The 20,208-nt window shown below is 35.7% G+C and overlaps 1 protein-coding gene across 7 annotated transcripts in view; it reads left to right on the top strand.

The window, feature by feature from the left end:
• ntm (neurotrimin) overlaps positions 1-20,208 on the top strand; it is a 438,362-nt gene that overhangs the window by 378,784 nt on the left and 39,370 nt on the right. For all 7 annotated transcript variants that reach the window (XM_073829597.1, XM_073829596.1, XM_073829595.1 and 4 more), the window contains one exon: positions 2,730-2,962. In XM_073829597.1, the coding sequence (XP_073685698.1) occupies positions 2,730-2,962 (233 nt within the window). The remainder of the gene's footprint in view (positions 1-2,729; positions 2,963-20,208) is intronic.

The raw sequence follows: 20,208 nt of genomic DNA, 5'->3' as shown, positions 1-20,208 counted from the left end.
TGTTTAGAACTATTTTGCTTGTAAACAGTGTTTGATCTGTTTGCTCGTATTTCCCTCCTGATTCAGATGAGACTACTTTTTCATTGGATGAAGCAATATTATGGATGAGGATTTGTATTTTAGTCTGAAGCAGTGGTTTGAAGTTAGTGAACAAAGAAAGTCATGCCAGTTTGAGTGTGAGTAAATATTAAAGACAGATTTTTCATCTTCGGGTGAAGAGTTTCTTCAAATATACAGTCTTGCACATGTGCAGTCATCTGTGTATGCATGCAAGCACACCAGCCGTGTGCAGCGAAAGGCTATTTGAACAGCAACGCTCTTGTTTCCTGGATTATTTACCATATCATCCACGTCTACATGACGAATGTGCAAGAGCTTTGCTCTTTGATCCCATAAACTGTGTTTCATCAGGGGTTTCGTTCAATTACAGGTGCAACAGCTGCTTTTGCTTTGCATTTTTTTCCTGATTATTCCAGCCAACTTTGAATGCCCTTGAGTGTGCTTTGTTACCCTGTTTCACAACCTTGTGCTTTACACACCAGCTGATGCGTTTCTTTCTGCTTTTATGGTTGGCTCTGACTTGCCTCTATTATATTCACCTAGGGAGAGATTTATTGAAGCAGGGCTTTTTAACTTTTAGATTCCACAGATCGCCAAAATATAATGTTCTTAAAAAATAAGGACAAGATATGCTCCATTATAAAGACCAAGACCAATTTATAGTGTAAAAACAAAAGGAATATATTGTCCATGTCTCTCGCCTCCCCTGACCCCATTGAGTTTTAACAGACCCCATAAAGTTTGCCGTGAGTTTGATGGGGGGTAATTGAGAATGAATGGCGGGAAGTCACATGAGAGGATGCAATGCCTCTATTGTGATATGATTGGATATGACTGGTTATGTTTGGCTGTGATTGGTTCATGTGATAAATCCTGGCTGTTGTCTTCGTGCATGTTCCGCATTCGCGAATCAGTCTGAATGAATAATATAATGGCATCAATGGGAAGACTAATTTAAGTAAGATCACTTTAAGTAAGTAAACAACTTACTTAGATATAACTACTCTGTTACATCGAAATAAGACTTAAAATGGCATGAAAACATGATCTGTGGGAGTTTTTAGTAAGTAATAAGCTTGGTAATATTTAAAGAAATTATTTACCAAGCTTTGATGATCTAAAAAGTTAAAAGTTAACTATTAAAAAGAATAGCTCAACATAAGTTCACAAATGAAATATATTGTTTAAATTGTTACTGCCTTGAGTTATTATATTTTGCAATAAATGTAAATCGCTTAAAAACACTAACTTGATAACATTTAGACTTGGCTTTAATAAATAGAATACTGATTACATTGGTAATGTAAAAAATAGAAAATAGAAAAAAAAATATTTGCATGTAAATATGTACTTTCCAAATATTCCTGAAAAATCCTGGAAATTTTCCAATATTTCTGGAATGTTTTTGAAATTTACCGAAAAGTGTAAGTGTAACCCTAAGTGTAAATAATATTTATTTAACCAAGAAAATGTGACAGGGACATGCATTTTATATTTTAAATAATAATAATAAAAAACGTTGAGGCCTTTTCCTCCTAATTTCAGAACACCATCACACACCACTGAATTAGATAGATAGATAGATAGATAGATAGATAGATAGATAGATAGATAGAAGTGCAAGGAGAAGACGGATCGGACAGGGGCGACTTTAATATTTCTGCGTAGGATGCCCTGCAGTGTATTATGAACCAGTCCATTGGGAAAAGGCTTGATCTTTCCACTGATCTCCAGCGTTCTCATTTAGTCTATTATAAGACGAGGTGGAGGCCAGTGCCGCAGTTTCCACTCTCGTAAAAAAACGAGCGCCTTTGCTTGTACCCAGTACTTCTGCACGCCTGCCGAGTGTGAAAAAAAAAAAAAGACACAAAGAAGCACATTTACCTCATCTGTCCCTGGTGCCTTGGATGTTGCCCTCCAGAAGCTAAAGTAGTTCAGCGCTGCGCCTCTCCCAGAATCGACTAAAAGAGCTCGTAAGCGTTATGACCATAATGGACTTTAATGAGCATCGAACGCCTATTATTCGAATTTACGCCAATGATTTTTGGGCTGTGATGCTATCAGAGATAAAACAAAGATTGCATGAAAATTGTCCCTGCGTTTTATTGAATGGTTAATCAGGCAAGTAATCAATTAAGCGCATGATTGCTTTTGATTTTAATAGCCCTACAGTATATGAAGAGGGCCTATTTTGGCCTCCGCTGCTAACTGTTAGGCATAGCTGTAATTAGACACAGCATGTCCTCATTTAAGGAAGGTCTGTAAGTAATTAGCATCTAATTCCATTGTATCCGTAATAAGGAGAGATGGCATTGTCTTTAAGTCCAAATCACTAAAAGGGCCTAGCCAGTTTAGCTTTAAATATTATCTGGGGGTCACTGAACTTAATAAACCCAATCTTCAGGGTTTCGGGGTTTGATCGATGTCTTACCATGTTGTTCTTTCTCGCATAATATCTAGGGGAATACATTCGCGCTCGCTTCCGAAACAGATGCAGTCTTCCGACGTACAGTACCAGGGGACATTTGAATGAATGTTAATGAGTATTTGAATTTATCTTAATTGATGGATCACAGTGCTTTGGCCACAAAGGGATACGCCGGTAATAATTCATAGGGGAATGCTTGTTCTAATACTAAAGGTTGACTATTCTCTCTCTTCTCTTGTAGTTGCTCACAAGGGGATTTTGTGACACACACAGCGTGGCTGAACAGATCAAGTATACTGTACGCCGGAGAGGACAAGTGGTCCGTGGACCCCCGGGTGAGTTTGGTTACTCTCAACCAGGATGAGTTCACCATCAAAATCGAGGATGTGGACTTGACGGACGAGGGCCAGTACATCTGTGCGGTGCAGACTAGCAGCAGACCCCGAACCACATCCGTGCACATCATCGTTCAAGGTGAGTTTGAAGATTTCTGATGTGTCACAGTGTAGAGCGCTAAGGGTAAAAGCTTTCATATGCGGTTGATTTATTTTTTAAAGGAGTACTTAATCCAAAAATGGAAACCCTGTCATCGTATACTTACTCTCGTGATGGTACCTGTGGCTTTGTCTTCTTTCTGAATGAAAAAATACTGCAGTGTGCTGTTTTCTGTAATGAGGATTGAAGCTGTGAAGCTTTAAAATGACAAACAGGACCATAAAAGTGACACAAAAGCAGTTCATATGACTTGTGTGCTATAGTTGTAGTCTTCTGAAGTCATACAAGAATGAATAACATTTGAAAACGCTGACAAATCGTCATTTGAAATTCTCAAACCTGACACAGTGTGTCTTGATTACATTTGAAGTGAACTTTAAGATGAAACGATTACATAGTAGAGAGATTTTGAGCAAATAACCATTTAAATTTTGGTTTTTACTTCACATAAAGCTGTCATATGAATTTAAATGAAATGTTGTATCATGCTGACTACTTTCAAAGTCCTTTTGTGTCACTTTTAGCACTTGACAGACCCATTTTCCATTATAAGAAGTAAATGTGCAGTCATATTAGTGAAATTTTCAAGTGAAAAGGTCAGTTGTCAGTAGTGTAGCGATGTATAAAGCACTGCTCACACGGAAGTCAGTTCATGTGACCTACTTGAATCCACTGCGAAATTTGAGTGTGAAAATCTTTTGAAATTGATGTCGAAATTCCCGCTTGGATTCCTATTGAAAAAAATGCCTGCAGTCACTGCACCGTAAGTATTAATTCACTTCCAGAATAGAAATCCCCATGTCATCCAAGATGTTCATGTCTTTCTTTCTTCAGTCAAAAAGAAAGTTTTTGAGGAAAACATTCCAGGATTTTTCTCTATATAGTGGACTTCAATGGGGATCAACGGGTTGAAGGTCCAAATTGCAGTTTCAATGCAGCTTCAAAGGGCTCTACAATCCCAGTCGAGGAATAAGGGTCTTCTCTAGCTAAACAATCTGTCATCATCTAAAAAAAAACAAAACAAATTTCTATACTTTTTAACCACAAATGCTCGTCTTGCATCTGCGATAAGTGTCTACGATTTCACGTACACGTGGTTAGTTCTTCGTCTTCGTAAAAATCTAATTTTCTTCTCCAACTTCAAAATCGTCCGAAATCATTGTTTTACCGTTTTTGTAAAACACTGGGTCGGTACTTCCTCCTACGTCATGCATGACTTTTCCAATGTGATTATGTAATGTGTGAAGTCAAGCTAGTGCAAGATGAGCCTTTGTGGTTTACATTTTTATCTTTTTTAGAAAATGACAGATCGTTTCACTAGATAAGACCCTTATTTCTTGGCTGGGATTGTGTAAAGCTCTTTAAAGCTGCATTGAAACTGCAATTTGGACCTTCAACCTGTTGATTCCCATTGAAGTCCACTATATGGAGAAAAATCCTGGAATGTTTTCCTCAAAAACCTTCATTTTCGACTGAAGGAAGAAAGATATGAACATCTTGGATGACCTGGGGCTGAGCAAATTATAAGATTTTTTTTATTCTGGATGTGAACTAATCCTTTAATGGTGCGTTCACACCAGATGTGAATAAAGCGTTAAGCGCAAGTGATTTACATGTTAAATCAATGCAAAGAAGCGATAGACATCCGGCGTTTGACGCGTGTATTCGTGCAAATCGCGCAATGTGAAAATCTGAACTTTGGCGAAAAATTGCGCCGCATTAACCAATCAGGAGCTTGCTCTAGTAGTGACATGATTAGGACGTAGTGAGTGGAGGCAGAAATCCGAAACAACAATGGACCCAGACATGGCACAAAACGAGTGTACACCGTTTTTCAGCCTTTCGTAGCACATAAAGCGCAGCTACGCTCTCAACAAAATCTATGTCAGCCATTTCGCAACGAGACTGGAGCCGCCTGGCAGAAGCCCCTCCCATAACGCAAATTCGCATCTGTTGTGAAGTGAATTTTACGCACGAATGAAGCGAGTAAACACAAAAGGTTGAAGCGTCCAACTACGCGCAAGTCGCGTCAGGTGTGAACGCCCCATAAGGCGTGTTTAGGTGAATTATCCTTAATAGCCTGTGCATGTTTGTATGCACCTGCTGGATGTGTAGTCTGTGTGTTTGTACAGGTATAATAGTCTTTTTAGGGAGGCCATTTTTCAGTATCGGTTAGAAACACCTTGAACTCCAGTTACGATATTGGGTATTTTAATGAAGTGGATAATTATGTAATTAATGCTGATTGTGTAAAACCTTAGGGGTGCATTTTTTTGCTCCTGATTTGTGGGTCCAGAGTTAATATGATTGATGGCAGTGTCATTCCTGTGCAGTGATGCAGTAAGTTATAACAGTGCCGACCGGAGGTACTGTACACTGACTAGAGATTTAGAGCACAGCATCTCACCACTGCAGAATTCCAGCTTTCATTGCAAAACTCATTCAGTAGTATTGTGGGAATTCGGGATAATCTTTTTTGGAAGTTAATTGTTCATTGCAACACTATTTCTCCATTGAATGCCAAATGACTGCAGAAAGGAACTGGGGAAACAGTTCTTCTAAATCGTGTTGAATTATGAACATTAAGGGTGGCTGTGATTTGTCCTGGATCAGCATCCTTTAGTATGGTTTTTGGGGAGGGTTGGTGTTTAGGGGCGGAATAGTCAATAAGGAGACATGGAGATGAAAAGAATGGAAATGCTGGGTAAGTTTCTTCTGTTATAATAGTGTATAATGTGGTGTAATATGATCTTGGCTTATTCACTATATCAGTTTATTATTCTTGTCGGATTTTAGAGAATGTTTTTCCTGGGCCAACAAAAAATGTTGAACTTGGCAAACTCATAGTCATAGTGGATCCTAACCAACATGATCAGAATAATTTGTTAAAGGTAATGTTCAGTCATTCTACATGTCAGCATGAGCCTTTGACTGTGTGCCCTATTATATTGTAACTATGAATATTTTTTTTTTACATAAAATTAGTGTTAATAAAACAAAACAAAAACAAAAAAACTACAAATGAGAGAAGTTTTGTATTTTATTATATTTAATTTAATTTTATTTAATTTTATTTGAATAAGATTACTACAAACCTAAAATATTGTTTTTGTTTTGTTTTGTTTTATTTATTCTTCCGCAAAGTTAGCCACAAACCTAAAAAAAATTATGAACCTATTTTATTTTTTTCATTTTATTTTATCGGCAAAATTTTCCACAAACCTAAAAACTAACCTAAATAATTATTTTACATACCTATTATTTTATTTTATTTTATTTTTTGTTTTGTATATTTTATTTACTCTTTTTTGCAAAGCTTGCCATAAACCTAAATAAATATTTTAAATAAATTATTTTATTTTGCAGGCAACCTAAAAACCTGTTGTTTTATTTTATTTTATTTTATTTATTTTTTGTTTATTTTTTGTTTAGTTTTAATTTTTTTTCAAAGTTTGCCACAAACCTAAATATTTTACAAACCTATTTTATTTTAAATATTTTACAAAGCTATTTTATTTAATTTTATTTGCAAAGTTTTCCACAAATCTTTTTGTTTTGTTATTTTATTTATTTATTTATTTATTTATGTTTGTATTTTCTTTTTTTGCAAAGTTTGCCAAACCTAAATAAATATTTTACAAACCTATTTTTATTTTATTTTATTTTATTTTATTTTATTTTTCATCTAGTTTTGCTCTTCTTTCTGGTAGTTGTTCTCGCAGCAAACATAAATCATACTTAATACACAAATACATTTTATTGAACACTTCAAAATGAATATAGAACTGTTAGAATACAATTAATTCCATTGTCAATGAAAATTGCATTTGAGGAAATGCATTACTCCCATTCCATCAGGCAACAGAATTTGCATATGGCAACTGTGAATAAAATCATCTATTTAACTTATATGTTCTGCATAGTATTGGTTATACGTTTCTTCTTTTAATTGCAACTATGAAATGTGTTCCAGTTTTTGTCCTGAAAGGCAAGAACGTGAAGAGAAAGTACCACAAATCCATTGAGAGGGAAATAAGTCTGAATAGGTTCAGGGAGGTTTAGTTATTAACTTGTGACTAATGGTTCAGACCTGGATTTGTGTTAGTTTATATGCTGCGGTTGAATCTTTGTTTGTCGCAATTAGCCTCACTGACACATAGTTCTGAGAGAGTCTTTGATCCTTAAAGGAAGAACCGCACATTGGGTTAGATGAGTTCATACTTGCGTCAGTGGAGAAGACTGCTCAAGACATCATCAATTAAACCCAACGTGAGATCAAAGAATGGGCAGAATTTGGGGAAGAGCTGCACGAAATATCTCTCTCACATCTCTGAAAATTGTATTAGTGCTGTTTGCTGAGACAAGCATCACTGTTGCTCAGTGAATATAGGATTTGAACACATATTTCTGTGACATAACACTGCCTTCTGCTTCAGACATGAAATATAGCTCAAATCATTTGGGTTTTTGAGGAGAGATGTGCTATTACTTTTCAAAGTTGTTTAAAAATACCATAGACACAGATCAGCATAGTAGCAGAGTTGAGCACCAATAAAACTGAACTAAACTGAACTAAGAATGACTTAAAGGTGCAGTAAGTGATTTCTAAGAAACACTCTTGAAAGGGGATCAGACCGAGCACCAAAACCAAAAACACACTTGTGTTTATTCATGACAAGGGACCTGTGTTGCATAGCATGTTTGTCAATTTGGGGACAGACCTGACAGACAGTGCTTTGCGAAAGTATTCACACCCCTTAATTATTTTATGTTGCTGCCTTCAGGGCTTAGTTTTTGCTTTGATATGCATTTTCAGCTGTTAGACCTTTTATTACGACGTGTGCGCCTTTCCAAATCCTAACCATTTAAATGAATTTGCCACAGGTTAACTCAACACTTCACTCAAAGTGTAGTAACATCTACAAGCAATATAAATGCTCCTGAGCTGAATTTCAAGTGTAATTATTTAAGTTTTTTATTTTTAATAAATTTGCAAAGATGTTAAAAACTTCTTTTATGCTTTGTCGTCATGGTGTATGGAGTGTAGATTGATGTGGGGGAAAAAAAGTAATTTTAAGCAGTTAACCTGAGGCAGCAACATAACAAATTGTGAAAAAAATTAAGAGGTATTAATACTTCCGCAAGGCACTGTATCAAGATAGATGTATGATCCTTTTAGTTATGAGCATATTTGTTTTGGTGATTTTTAAAAATAAACAGTGTTTCTCACAAATCACTTACTGCACCTTTAACTTTCTGAATTTGAATGAACTCTTTCCCTGCCAGTGTTTTTGATCATGTTTACTAAATTTTCTTGGCCCCCAGAGTATTTTGTTGTATGAATATCTGAACATGCAAAATAAAGATCAGAGCCTCTACTTTTAAACAAAAAATCTGGTTTATTCTAGCTTCAAGCTATTTTTTTTTTTTTTTGATCAACACTTTAAAAAAAGCATAATTTTGAGCAAAAAGCTGAGAAAATCGTTTTATCAAAGAGTACATCTGGATCATATTCAGTATGATAATCAATCACTTGTTTCTGGGTCTTCCTTGTCTGTGTTTTTAATCAGGAGATTCTGGTCTCATTCCGCAGATGCATGATAACGCCCCCTAGCATATAATAGTGGAAACACAGCCGAAAATTTCGTCATAAAAGATGAGATTACTTTTCTTTGGCAAAAAAAGAGTTACCTTTTATTCAGTGGCGGAGCCAGAGGGGTATCCACCCCAAAATTCTATTTGCTGCTGGCAGTAGCTGATGCTGATTGACATCTCATTTGTCTAAAGAAGTTTTAGAATTTTGCCGGCAACGCTGCATAAGCCATTTTCAAATCAAGACGAGCCAAAGACATGAACATGGTTTCAAGGTAAAACGAATAATAAAACAATATTTTAAATACGTTTTATAGTTTATTATAAGGTTTGTTTGCTGAGTAACGTTTATTATCTGTTGTGTAAGTGACCGAGGCGCCGACAACATCAGTTAATTTAATGAGATTAGAGAGATCAATTCGCACTTTGGACCGTTAACGCTATACTTCATCTGTGCTAGTATTACATGCACATACCATGTATGTACAGGGTTCGAAATTTCGACCGTTTTTGTCACCCGTTTTTAATCTGCGCGACCTCAAATTATATTTGGGAGCATTTTGATGATAACTCAGCGGCAGAGTTGCACTCACGCAGGGGTGTAATTTTCACTGGGGACACGTTTTTCAAAATCCCCTTTGTGTCCTCCCACCTTTGTTAAAGTAATCTCTTGTATTGTAGAATGCACGCTCAGCACCGCCGAGTTTCGCTTGATCGTTAAAATGAAACCAAAAGTAAAACCCGAAGCAATTTTAATACCCCACGTTTAGAGAGCGACTCCTCAATGCGCGAAAATTAGGCTACATAAAATATCGAAGCTGTTATTAAATATTAGTATGTGGTGGGCTATAATAAGTTGTGTAGTTGTCTATAGCTCTGTATCATGCTTGAAAGATTCGGTCTCTATTTGAACTTTGAATATTGAAAGGGTAGCCTACTTTGATTATGGCTGCATTTATTGTCTACACGACTAAGAAAGAACTGTGTCGTTTATTTTTTGTTATTTATAATATATTTTGTAAAAATGCAGTGGTTCCCTCTAATTTAAATGACTGTACCTATAATAGAGAAAATAAACATCTTGTTCATGTACATTTTCATTCATTCTTGTCCCTTGCTTAAGGCGTAAAATAAATATATAAGAAAGGCTTTCAGAATCAGCCCATTTGCTTGTAAAACATCGGCAATCAAAATGAAGAACCATGAAGAATCAATATCAGTGCATTACTAAAAAAGAAATTGGGTGCTTCTAAATTTTTTTATGGAGCTCCTAACTTTTTGAAGTTGGGAGCACCAGTGCTACCAAGTAAAAAGTTAATTTCATGCCCTGTATGTAAGTTATTATATTTAATTAACTATGTTATTTCAACTTTGTACAATTTCTCTTGTTACACCAGTGATCAATGCAACTTGCGAGAGAAGCTTCTCTGCGTTAAAACTTATTAAAACCCACCTTGGGACAACAATGTCTGATGACAGGTTAAGTCACCTAGGGATTCTCAGTGTTGAGTCAAGGAGGGCACGCTCCCTCGACATGGATGAATTCGTGAAACGTTTTGCCAGTTCTCATCAGAGCCGCAAAATTATGTTGTTTTAAACATACCTAGGATAAGTTTGTAACTGATGACTAAAACTGTGTTTTTGTTTTTCTTTTCAAATCCAGGTCTGTTTGATGTCTGCTATGTCTAATTGCAGTATTTTTTGGTTTGGTTGTTTTTTCTTTATGCTAATGTTTTTGTAAATGAACTCAGCATAGTTTTTGCAAATAAAGCTTTAGAATTCCTTAATTTATTATTTCAACTTTATGAGTACAGTGCGTGTCCGTGTGTGGACCCCCTGAAATAGCAGTGGCCACCCCCTGGCCACCCCATGTAAAAAATTGTAGCTCCGCCACTGCTTTTATTTGAGGTAGGAATTCAAATTTGAATGTAAGAATTAAAAGTAACTGTAATTGCTAACTAGAAAAACAAAGTTTGTTTAGATGAAAAAAAAAAAATATATATATATATATATATCTAAAATCGTATTATTTTTGTACTTTGGCTGTGGATTAGGAATTTTTGGAATTGGCTGAATTACTATATACGCAGATTTACTGTATTTTACACTGCTGCCACATAGATCTAATATAAACAGTTATTTCCCAGCTGTTTATCTACACAGACATAACTGACTGTTTTTCAAAAAAAAAAAAAAACACAACTCATGTGTGTTTTTAACATAAACTTTTGTGTATTTGACAGTTTAAGTGCAATAAGACATGAAAGAGAACTTAGTTTGGTACTCACATGCTATGTGACAGCCGCTTTCTGTGCGCGTGCTTTGGATGTTCTAAGAAAACCCTAAATCAAAAGTTTAAACTAATATGGTTTAAAACGCATGATTTCAGGCATGATAATCAAAACCAAATAGATGTTTTTTTTTAGCAGAGTTTCTGAGGTACGAGCTGTAAAGGCACAGCTCTATTCTGGAAAAGGGGGCGGGGAGCAGCAGCACATTTGCAATTAAAAAGACATGAAAACAACGTATTTCTGCTTTTTTACTCAAAATAGGCATTTTCAGAATTATATAATAAATGATCTGTGGGATATTTTGAGCTGAAACTTCACAGACAAATTCTGGGGACACCTGAAACTTATTTTCATATTGTAAAAGCGGGCATAATAGGTCACATTTTAAAGAAAACCCTCAACTGGAAATACAGACATTAATGTAGCAGAGGTGTGAATTGTTTAACGGCTCTAAAAATTAATACTTTAATACTCTATATTTACATGCTGACTGACATTATGGCTTTTGTAACATCTTAAAAAGCCAACAAATTAAGATAATTAAACGTTATTGTAGCAGAGATTTGAAGCTTTCGGAGACTTAAAAAGTCAATATATTATTATTATTTTTAAATTGTAATTTTTTTTAAATTGTTGGTCTATATATGCTGACTGACATCTTGGGTCTTTGTGAAGCTTCTCATTGCATTTTCAGAGTCTCACACCATGACTGACACATTTTGAAGTTGTCAAAATTATTTGAAAACCTTGTTTGAAAGTTTTGAAACAAGGTTCATAGGCCTTACATATAGATTTAGGGATCCAGTTTTTCAATGCCAATTTGAAGTGACGAGAATAGAGATGTTGGATGGACTCTGGGGAAAATAATTATTTGATCCCCTGCTGATTTTGTATGTTTGCCCACTGACAAAGAAATTATCAGTCTATAATTTTAATAGTAGGTTTATTTTAACAGTGAGAGACAGAATAACAAAAAATCAGAGAAAAATGCCTTTCAAAAAAGTTATAAATTTATTTGCACTTTAATGAGTGAAATACGTATTTGATCCCCTATCAATCAGCAAGATTTCTGTCTCCCAGGTGTCTTTTATACAGGCCACGAGCTAAGATTAGGAGCACTTTCTTAAAGGAAGTGCTCCTAAGACACCTGTCCACAGAAGCAATCAATCAGATTCCAAACTCTCCACCATGGCCAAAACCGAAGAGCTGTCCATGGAGGTCAGGGACAAGATTGTAGACCTACACAAGGCTGGAATGGACTACAAGACCATCGCCAAGCAGCTTGGTGAGAAGGTGACAACAGTTGGTGTGATTATTCGCAAATGGAAGAAACTGTCAATCTCCCTCGGTCTGGGGCTCCATGCAAGATCTCAGAGAGTTTCAATGATCATGAGAACGGTGAGGAATCAGCCCAGAACTACACAGGAGGATCTTGTCAATGATCTCAAGGCAGCTGGGACCATAGTCACCAAGAAAACAATTGGTAACATACTACATCGTGAAGGACTGAAATCCTGCAACACCTGCAAGATCTCCCTGCTCTAGAAAGCATATTTACAGGCCCGGCTGAAGTTTGAACATCTTAATGATTCAGAGGAGATTTGGGTGAAAGTGTTGTGGTCAGATGAGACCAAAATCAAGCTCTTTAGCATCAACTCAACTCGTCGTGTTTGGAGGAGGAGGAATGCTGCCTATGACCCCAAGAACACCATCCCCACCAAACATGGAGGTGGAAACATTATGTTTTGGGGGTGTTTTTCTGCTAAGGGGACAGGACAACTACACTGCATCAAAGGGATGATGGACAGGGCCATGTACTGTCAAATCTTGGGTGAGAACCTCCTTCCATCATTGAAAATGGGTTGTGGATGGGTATTCCAGCATGACAATGACCCAAAACACACGGCCAAGGCAACAAAGAAGTGGCTCAAAAAAAAGCACATTAAGGCCCTGGAGTGACCTCCAGACCTTAATCCCATAGAAAATGTGTGGAGGGAGCTGAAGGTTGGAGTTGCCAAACTTCAGCCTCAAAACCTTAATGACTTCGAGGGGATCTGCAAAGAGGAGTGGGACTGAATCCCTCCTGAGACGTGTGCAAACCTGGTGGCCAACTATAAGAAACGTCTGACCTCTGTGATTGCCAACAAGTGTTTTGCCACCAAGTACTAAGTCATGTTTTGCGAAGGGGTCAAATACTTATTTCACTCATTAAAAAGCTAATCAATTTATAACTTGTTTGAAATGCGTTTTTGTTGTTATTCTGTCTCTCACTGTTAAAATAAACCTACCATTAAAATTATAGACTGATAATCAGCACAAAATCAGCAGGGGATCAAATTATTTATCCCACTGTATGACTTGAGCCAATAAACAACCACCTTGAATCACCCTAACAACTACATAGCAACACCCTGGCAAAACATCTTTGCATCATGATGCTGGGTTTTACATGGATAAGCACCACTCAGATTTCTTTTGAAATGTAAAAACCTACTTTTCGTATTACAATATCAAACTATCACATGCAATATTAAGTCAAGCACTTGCAGTCAGCATCAAGACATGTTTTGCTTTAGCATTCCCTATAGCACAATTGGTCAGTTCAAGCAAGAGCATTTAGCAGATCCAAGTCATCTGCCCTGTTGCCTTGGCAACGTAGTTCCGGAAAATACTGCCTTGATTGAGAGAGTGAAGAGATGTTTCGGCACGGAGGTCAGATTGTGCACAATACCTGGACATAACAACGCATTGACAGAAATACAAGCGTAACCCAGCAGTTACCAGACAACATCGAGAGCGCTGGACGGAATCATGGGACGCCTGATTGGGGTGCACGGCTGTAACCTCGGCTGGTGGCAGATAGAAAGAGAAAGGGGGAAATGTGTGAAAGCCCTCAGCTGCTCTCTGTCTTTACAGTGTAAACTGCACATTTGAATAGAGATCCAATTTGCTGCTCTACATGCACAGTCACAGCCGCGCACTTCAAATTTATCGTGAGAAATGAGTTGGTAATAGCCTGAATAAGCAGGTATTATGTAAACACTGGGAGTGGTTTCGCGAACACCTGCTTGTGACAAACAGCGTCAAACTCAAGCGTCGTCGCGAATACAAATAAAGGATTTAAATAAAGGGGTCCGTCTCTCTCGGTGTCTGTGTTTATCACTAGAGGGCAAATATTTACAGCCGCACTACTCTGTGCTGACCTTGACTGTGAGCCTGCTTGTTAAAACAGACGTTATCAACTAGGGATGAGTTCATTAAGGGTGAACTAAATGACATTTTTTTTGATTAATGCATTTTAAAGGCATTTTTAATGCATATAAAATTCACTTTAGGTTATATACACTACCAGTCAAACGTTTTTGAACAGTAAGTTTTTTAATGTTACTAAAAGAAGTCTCTTCTGCTTACCAAGCCTGCATTTATTTGATTTAAAATACAGCAAAAGTAGTAATATTGTATTTTACAATATTACTGATTTTGATGTATTTTAAATCAAATGTATAATATATTTTTTTTTTACTATTTAAAATAACTGCTTTCTATTTGAATATATTTTAAAATGTAATTTATTCCTGTGTACCTATGGGCTAAATTTTTTTTTAAAAACACTTATGATGTTACAAAATATTTCTCTTTCAAATAAATGCTGTTCTTCTCAACTTTCTATTCATCAAAGAAACCTGCAACTCAGCTGTTTTCAAAATAATAATAATAATAATAATAAATGCTTTTTGAGCAGAAAATCTGAATATTACAGTGATTTCTGAAGGATCATGTGACTGGAGTAATAATGCAAAAAATTAAGCTTTAAAATCACAGGAATAAATTACATTTTAAAACATATTAAAACAGAAAACAGTTATTTTAAATAGTAAAAATATTTCAAAATTTTAGTTAGATTCAAATAAATGCAGGCTTGGTGAGCAGAAGTTACTTCTTTAAAAACCTTAAAAATCTTGCTGTTCAAAAACTTTTGACTGGTAGTGAACTGTATATATTTATTTAAAAGTGTAAAATAAAAACTGTTTTACTGATTTATGTATTTATTACACAATATTATATTTACTCTTTTTTTTTGAAAAATCGAAAAATCTCTCTCTCTCTCTCTCTCTCTCTCTCTCTCTCTCTCTCTCTCTCTCTCTCTCTCTCTCTCTCTCTCTCTCTCTCTCTCTCTCTCTCTCTCTCTCTCTCTCTCTCTCTCTCTCTCTATATATATATATATATATATTTTTTTTTTTTTTTTTGCTTTTGCTTAACAACTTGTAGCCAAACAAATATCTAAATCCAGTCTGATCCAAAAGAGATTCAAATAATCTGAAAAATCTGATTCTTATCAGATTTCAAACCACCTTTAAAGATACATAAGCACAAAAAAACTTGATTTTTTTTTTTTAATTTCAGTTAAGACGTAAAATAAGTAAATGAATTCAACTCAACAAAAGTTTGTCAAACACAGTTTTTTTTTTTTTTACAGTGTATCTCCCATGTCTTTCACCAGTTTCCCTCAGGCTGTGACTCTCCAAATAGCGGTGTGCGTCTAATGTCTCTGTGCTCTGTCTCTGAACGTGTGAAGGCCTTTGGCGTGCCCTGACTACAGTGTCCTTATCCTTAATAACCACAGGCAGTTGGGTGCCTTGGTCACAGCATTCATACTGCAAACACGTGAAGTTATTAAAATCACGTGGGGATGCTTGAACATGCCCCTGCCATTTCTGAAGCCTTCAGGGTGTAATGGTATTTATGGGTCCTCTAACAAAGTGGAATGTGATAACATGAATAATTACATGTAACTAGGGCCTCCAGACAGGTCAGAGCGTTAAGAAGACACAACGCTTCAAGCTGTTGCTGTTTATTAATGAGCTTCAGGTAGCAGAAGCCAAGGTCTGCCTCTAATGTAATTTAACTTGGTTAACTAATGTTAATGTTCAAGTACAAGCTGTCTTAAATAATTGATGCAATCACCTCTGTTATTGTTTGTAAACTGTGGCTGTGAATTCGATTAATTGAATACATTACAAAATGAATCATGTGTATCAATGTTTTCTTTAAAAGCAAATGCGAATGTGAAATCAGCATGACAGTGAAATTTGACCGTGCTGTCATCATGTACGTTTCTGGGAATTGAATCATGACATTGTACCACAGCGCTTCATTAGGAAGTCCCATTAAACATCAAAGATGTGATTCTTTTTCTCTTCAAACAGTCTTTTCTCTGGCAGTCTGTTCCTAATACCAGAACACATTATCTTCCGAATGTTATTTAAATGAAAACACCTTGATTTCAGTATAAAAATACTAGAAGCGATCTGCATTTCCTGTTTTTTCCGCACAGCCTTTAATTTATGTTCTCCGGCAGATCGTGTCAGCGTGGGAAGGAACTGTGCTATGATCATGTTTGCAGAGGCGAACCGTGTTAACAGCAAAACTAATTCATGCTAATCAAAATAGCCGTGCTCCAGAGGTCTCGCTCAGAATACCAGGCAAGCCGTCATATTTCCCTCCATGCAGTTGTTGATGTATAATAAGGTCAAGGAGAAACAAAGCCAACTCCTCCTAATCTTCATAAAGCTGGTCTGAGCTGTCGCTGCCTTCCACATTTACGAGGGGAAAGACTGCAGTTGCCTCGCGGCTGTTGGCTGCAATGGCGCTCTCTGAATGTCTTCCTGCAGATGTAGCATGTCAGGCGCACTCACTGTAGCGTCTTTCTCAGAGAAAATCTGTTGGCCTCAGCTTCATGTCATTATAGAATGGTTAGTTTGCTATTCTTAGTGGATAAATTGGTTGCTAACTTAGATCATCCTTGCCAAATTCTGCCTAATGTGAAGTGTGCATTCCCCCCTCCCCCCCTCCCCCCATGTTGAAATACTTTCCCATCCCTGCTTAAAACAGCTATAAGTAATTTGTTGGCTTTGATTTTCTAGAAAAAGCTTCCCGACAACAGCAACTTTGGTTCAACCAATGGCATAGGTTAATGGGCGGGACTGTCCAGTGGCATAAGAGTGAATGATATTACCAAACTCTTATATCAAGATATAATTTTATTGTACGACAATGGTATCTCAATATATATATATATATATTTTTTTTTTAGTGTCTTTTGTTATTTGATTAAGGACAAAGATAGCTGCAGGTATATTAGGCTACTGTCAAATGATAGTGACAAACTAGATAAAAAAAAAAAAGTTAATCAAGACAAACTTTAGGTTGGCTTGAGAAAGCTTAGTCTGAAAGTTTAAAGCAGTTGTAAAGCTTGTTTGAAAATTTAGATGTTGATAACATGTTTCTACCATGATTAGCATGTTGTTAGCATCCTGCTTGCGTGTTTGTAATGTGATTAACATCTTACTAGCATGTTTTACCATGATTAACATGCTGCTAGCATTTTGCTAGCTTGTTTTAGTATGATTAGAATATTGTTATCATGCTCTGCATGTTGTTAACATGTTGCTAATATATTTCTTGCATTATCAGCATGCTGCTAGCATGTTTCTAACGTGAATAGCCTGTTAATAACATTATTAGCATATAGTTAGCATGATTAGCATGTTACCATTGCTAACACATTTCTTGCACAATTAACATGTTATAAACATCTTTTAGCATGATTAACATGTTTTAACATGTTATCATGATTAGCATGTTGCTAGCATGTTTTTAGCATGTTTTAACATGACTATGTTGCTAGCATTTTGCTAGCATGTTTTAGTATGATTAGAATATTGTTACCATGATTTGCATGTCGTTAACATGTTGCTAATATATTTCTTGCATTATCAGCATGTTGCTAGCATGTGTCTAACGTGATTAGCATGTTATTTACATTTTCCGCCGGTCTTAGTACACAATATAACTGCAGAAGAGTCAAGTTTTAAATAGGACAAATAACGAAACTCATTGGTCATTTTTTAACGCGATGCTATTGGTCTAATAGGATTCAATGATCTATGCTAAACTATGCTAAAAGTGATATCGCCAGAGCAGGGGAACGGCTGAATGAATTTCAAAACGATAAAACTCAACTCATTAACTCAGAGGGAGTTAGAGAATGAGCCTATTTCCAAAAAAAGTGGAGTGTTCCTTTAAAAGCTCTAGGAGAAGTAGTGCTCAGTAATTGTAGTCCAAGAAGAATAATAAGAAGCTTATAAAGCAGATCAGTATGAGTTGAGCTGTTGGGAAACCTGTTTGGAAACAGTCTTGTTTATATTTTATACTTTGTTTTGTTCTTATGTTTGGTTTTAGTGGCACAGAAATCACAGATTTTGCCTTTAACAAAGAGATAACTTCATTAAAGGTACAAAAGTTCAGGAAGAAACACTTTAAATAAACTGTGGTGGAAGAAACTGACAAATTACTGCGCTTAAAGTAGGAAGTGTGAAAATCACTCTCTTTGTACAGAAACGTGTGAACATATTATTTCCTAAAAGGCCTTAAAGCTGATATTTAAAACCTTTTCCTTGAGGGACTGTGATGTAGCCGTCTGCTTTTGTCTTTAATTTGTTTCTGTCAGATACCTAGAGGACAGGATTATATCCCAAACTGCGATGTAGAGAAAGTTCACGGATCATGGGATATCCTCCAAGCCAAGAAAAGTGTCGGGAGATGTCAAAAGCCGCTTTTTTTTTAAGAGGAACGAAAATGCAGCAAATTTGTTGTATACTACATGCAGATGAAGCAAAAATTCATTCCCTGATTAAAAGACTTGCATGGTAATCAGCGCCTGAAAGAGGTCATCATTTGCATGTCAAATTATCTGACATTTTCACTGGATGCAAACATTTTTCCTGCAGCTGTGTTCCAAATATTAGGGCCTTGTGTGTTCATAATGGAGATGTTTATTTTGGTCACAGAGCAAAGCCATTATATCATCTTTACATAAGAACAAGTCAAAGTCAAGTGCTGTTTGTACACAACAGAAGCGCAACGTGTTATTTCATGTGTATTCACGTGCATTAAGGCTAGTTTAACTATTGATCGTGTGGAACTATTGATCCCGGAAGAAAGTGTGTAAAATATTAATGAATCTACATCAATAGAAACGATTCATTTCATGAGAACTACCAGGAAGCAGCAAAAATCTCCTCAGAATTACTGTTTGAAGCACATTTCACCAGCATTCAGACACTTTTATACTCTGTTTTTGAACTTGAGAGCTGCCTATGTTAGGCTTTGATGCCTTATGAAATACCTTGGTTTGACCAAATTCTACATTTACATTACATTTATGCATTTAGCAGATGCTTTTTTCCCATTTTTTCCATTTTTACAAAACTTTTTTTTTATTTAATGCTAAATTGACTTATTTTACCAATAAATAACTTGCTACCAAATATTTGTGTCCCATTGGTGTTTTACTTTACATACACTACCATTCAAAAGCTATTTTTTTGCTCACCTGCATTTATTTGATCCATAACACAGCAAAAACTATTACTATTGAAATATTTTTACTATTTAAATTAACTGCTTTCTATTTGAATGTACTTTAAATGTAATTTATTCCTGTCAAAGCTACATTATCAGCATCATTACTTCAGTCCTCAGTGTCACATGATCCTTCAGAAATCATTCTAATGAGCTGATTTGCTGTTCAAGAAACATTTGTTATAATTATTATTATCGATATTTAACACAGTTGAGTACATTTTTTTTCCAGGATTCTTTGATGAATAGGAATATCTAAAGATCAGCATTTATCTGAAATAAAAAGCTTTTGTACCATTATAAACTATACCATTCTAAAGCTTGGGAAAAGAAATAGAAATATAAATTAATACTTTTAATTAGCAAGGATGCTTTAAATTGATCAAGTGTGATGATAAAGACATTTATAATGTTACAAAGATTTTTATTTCAGATAAATGCTGTTTTTTTTACTTACTATTCATCAAAGAAACCTGAAAAAAAAAATCCAATCTGTTTTTCACAATAATAATAATAAATGCTTTTTGAACAGCAAATCAGAATATTATAATGATTTCTAAAGGATCATGTGACTGGAGTAATGATGCTAAAAATTCAGCTTTAAAATCACAGGAATAAATTACATTTTCATATAGAAAACAGTTATTTTAAATAGTAAAAATATTTCAAAATTGTACTTTGCTGTACTTTGGATCAAATAAATGCCGGCTTGGTGAGCAGAAGAGACTTCTTTAAAAACACATTAAAAATCTAAGAAACAGGCAACAATTTGTAGCAATTGGTAATCATATCTACATAGATAAATATAACTTGTGGTGTGCCACAAGGATCGGTCTTAGGTCCAAAACTGTTTATAATCTGTATAAATATCAGAGATATCAGAATATCAGATATACTAACAGGAATTAATAAATTAAA

This window comes from Garra rufa, chromosome 23 (assembly GCF_049309525.1).
Source record: "Garra rufa chromosome 23, GarRuf1.0, whole genome shotgun sequence".
In the NCBI taxonomy this organism is placed as follows: domain Eukaryota; kingdom Metazoa; phylum Chordata; class Actinopteri; order Cypriniformes; family Cyprinidae; genus Garra; species Garra rufa.
Note: the sequence above shows the minus strand (reverse complement) of the source record. Positions and strands in the feature narration are given on the sequence as shown.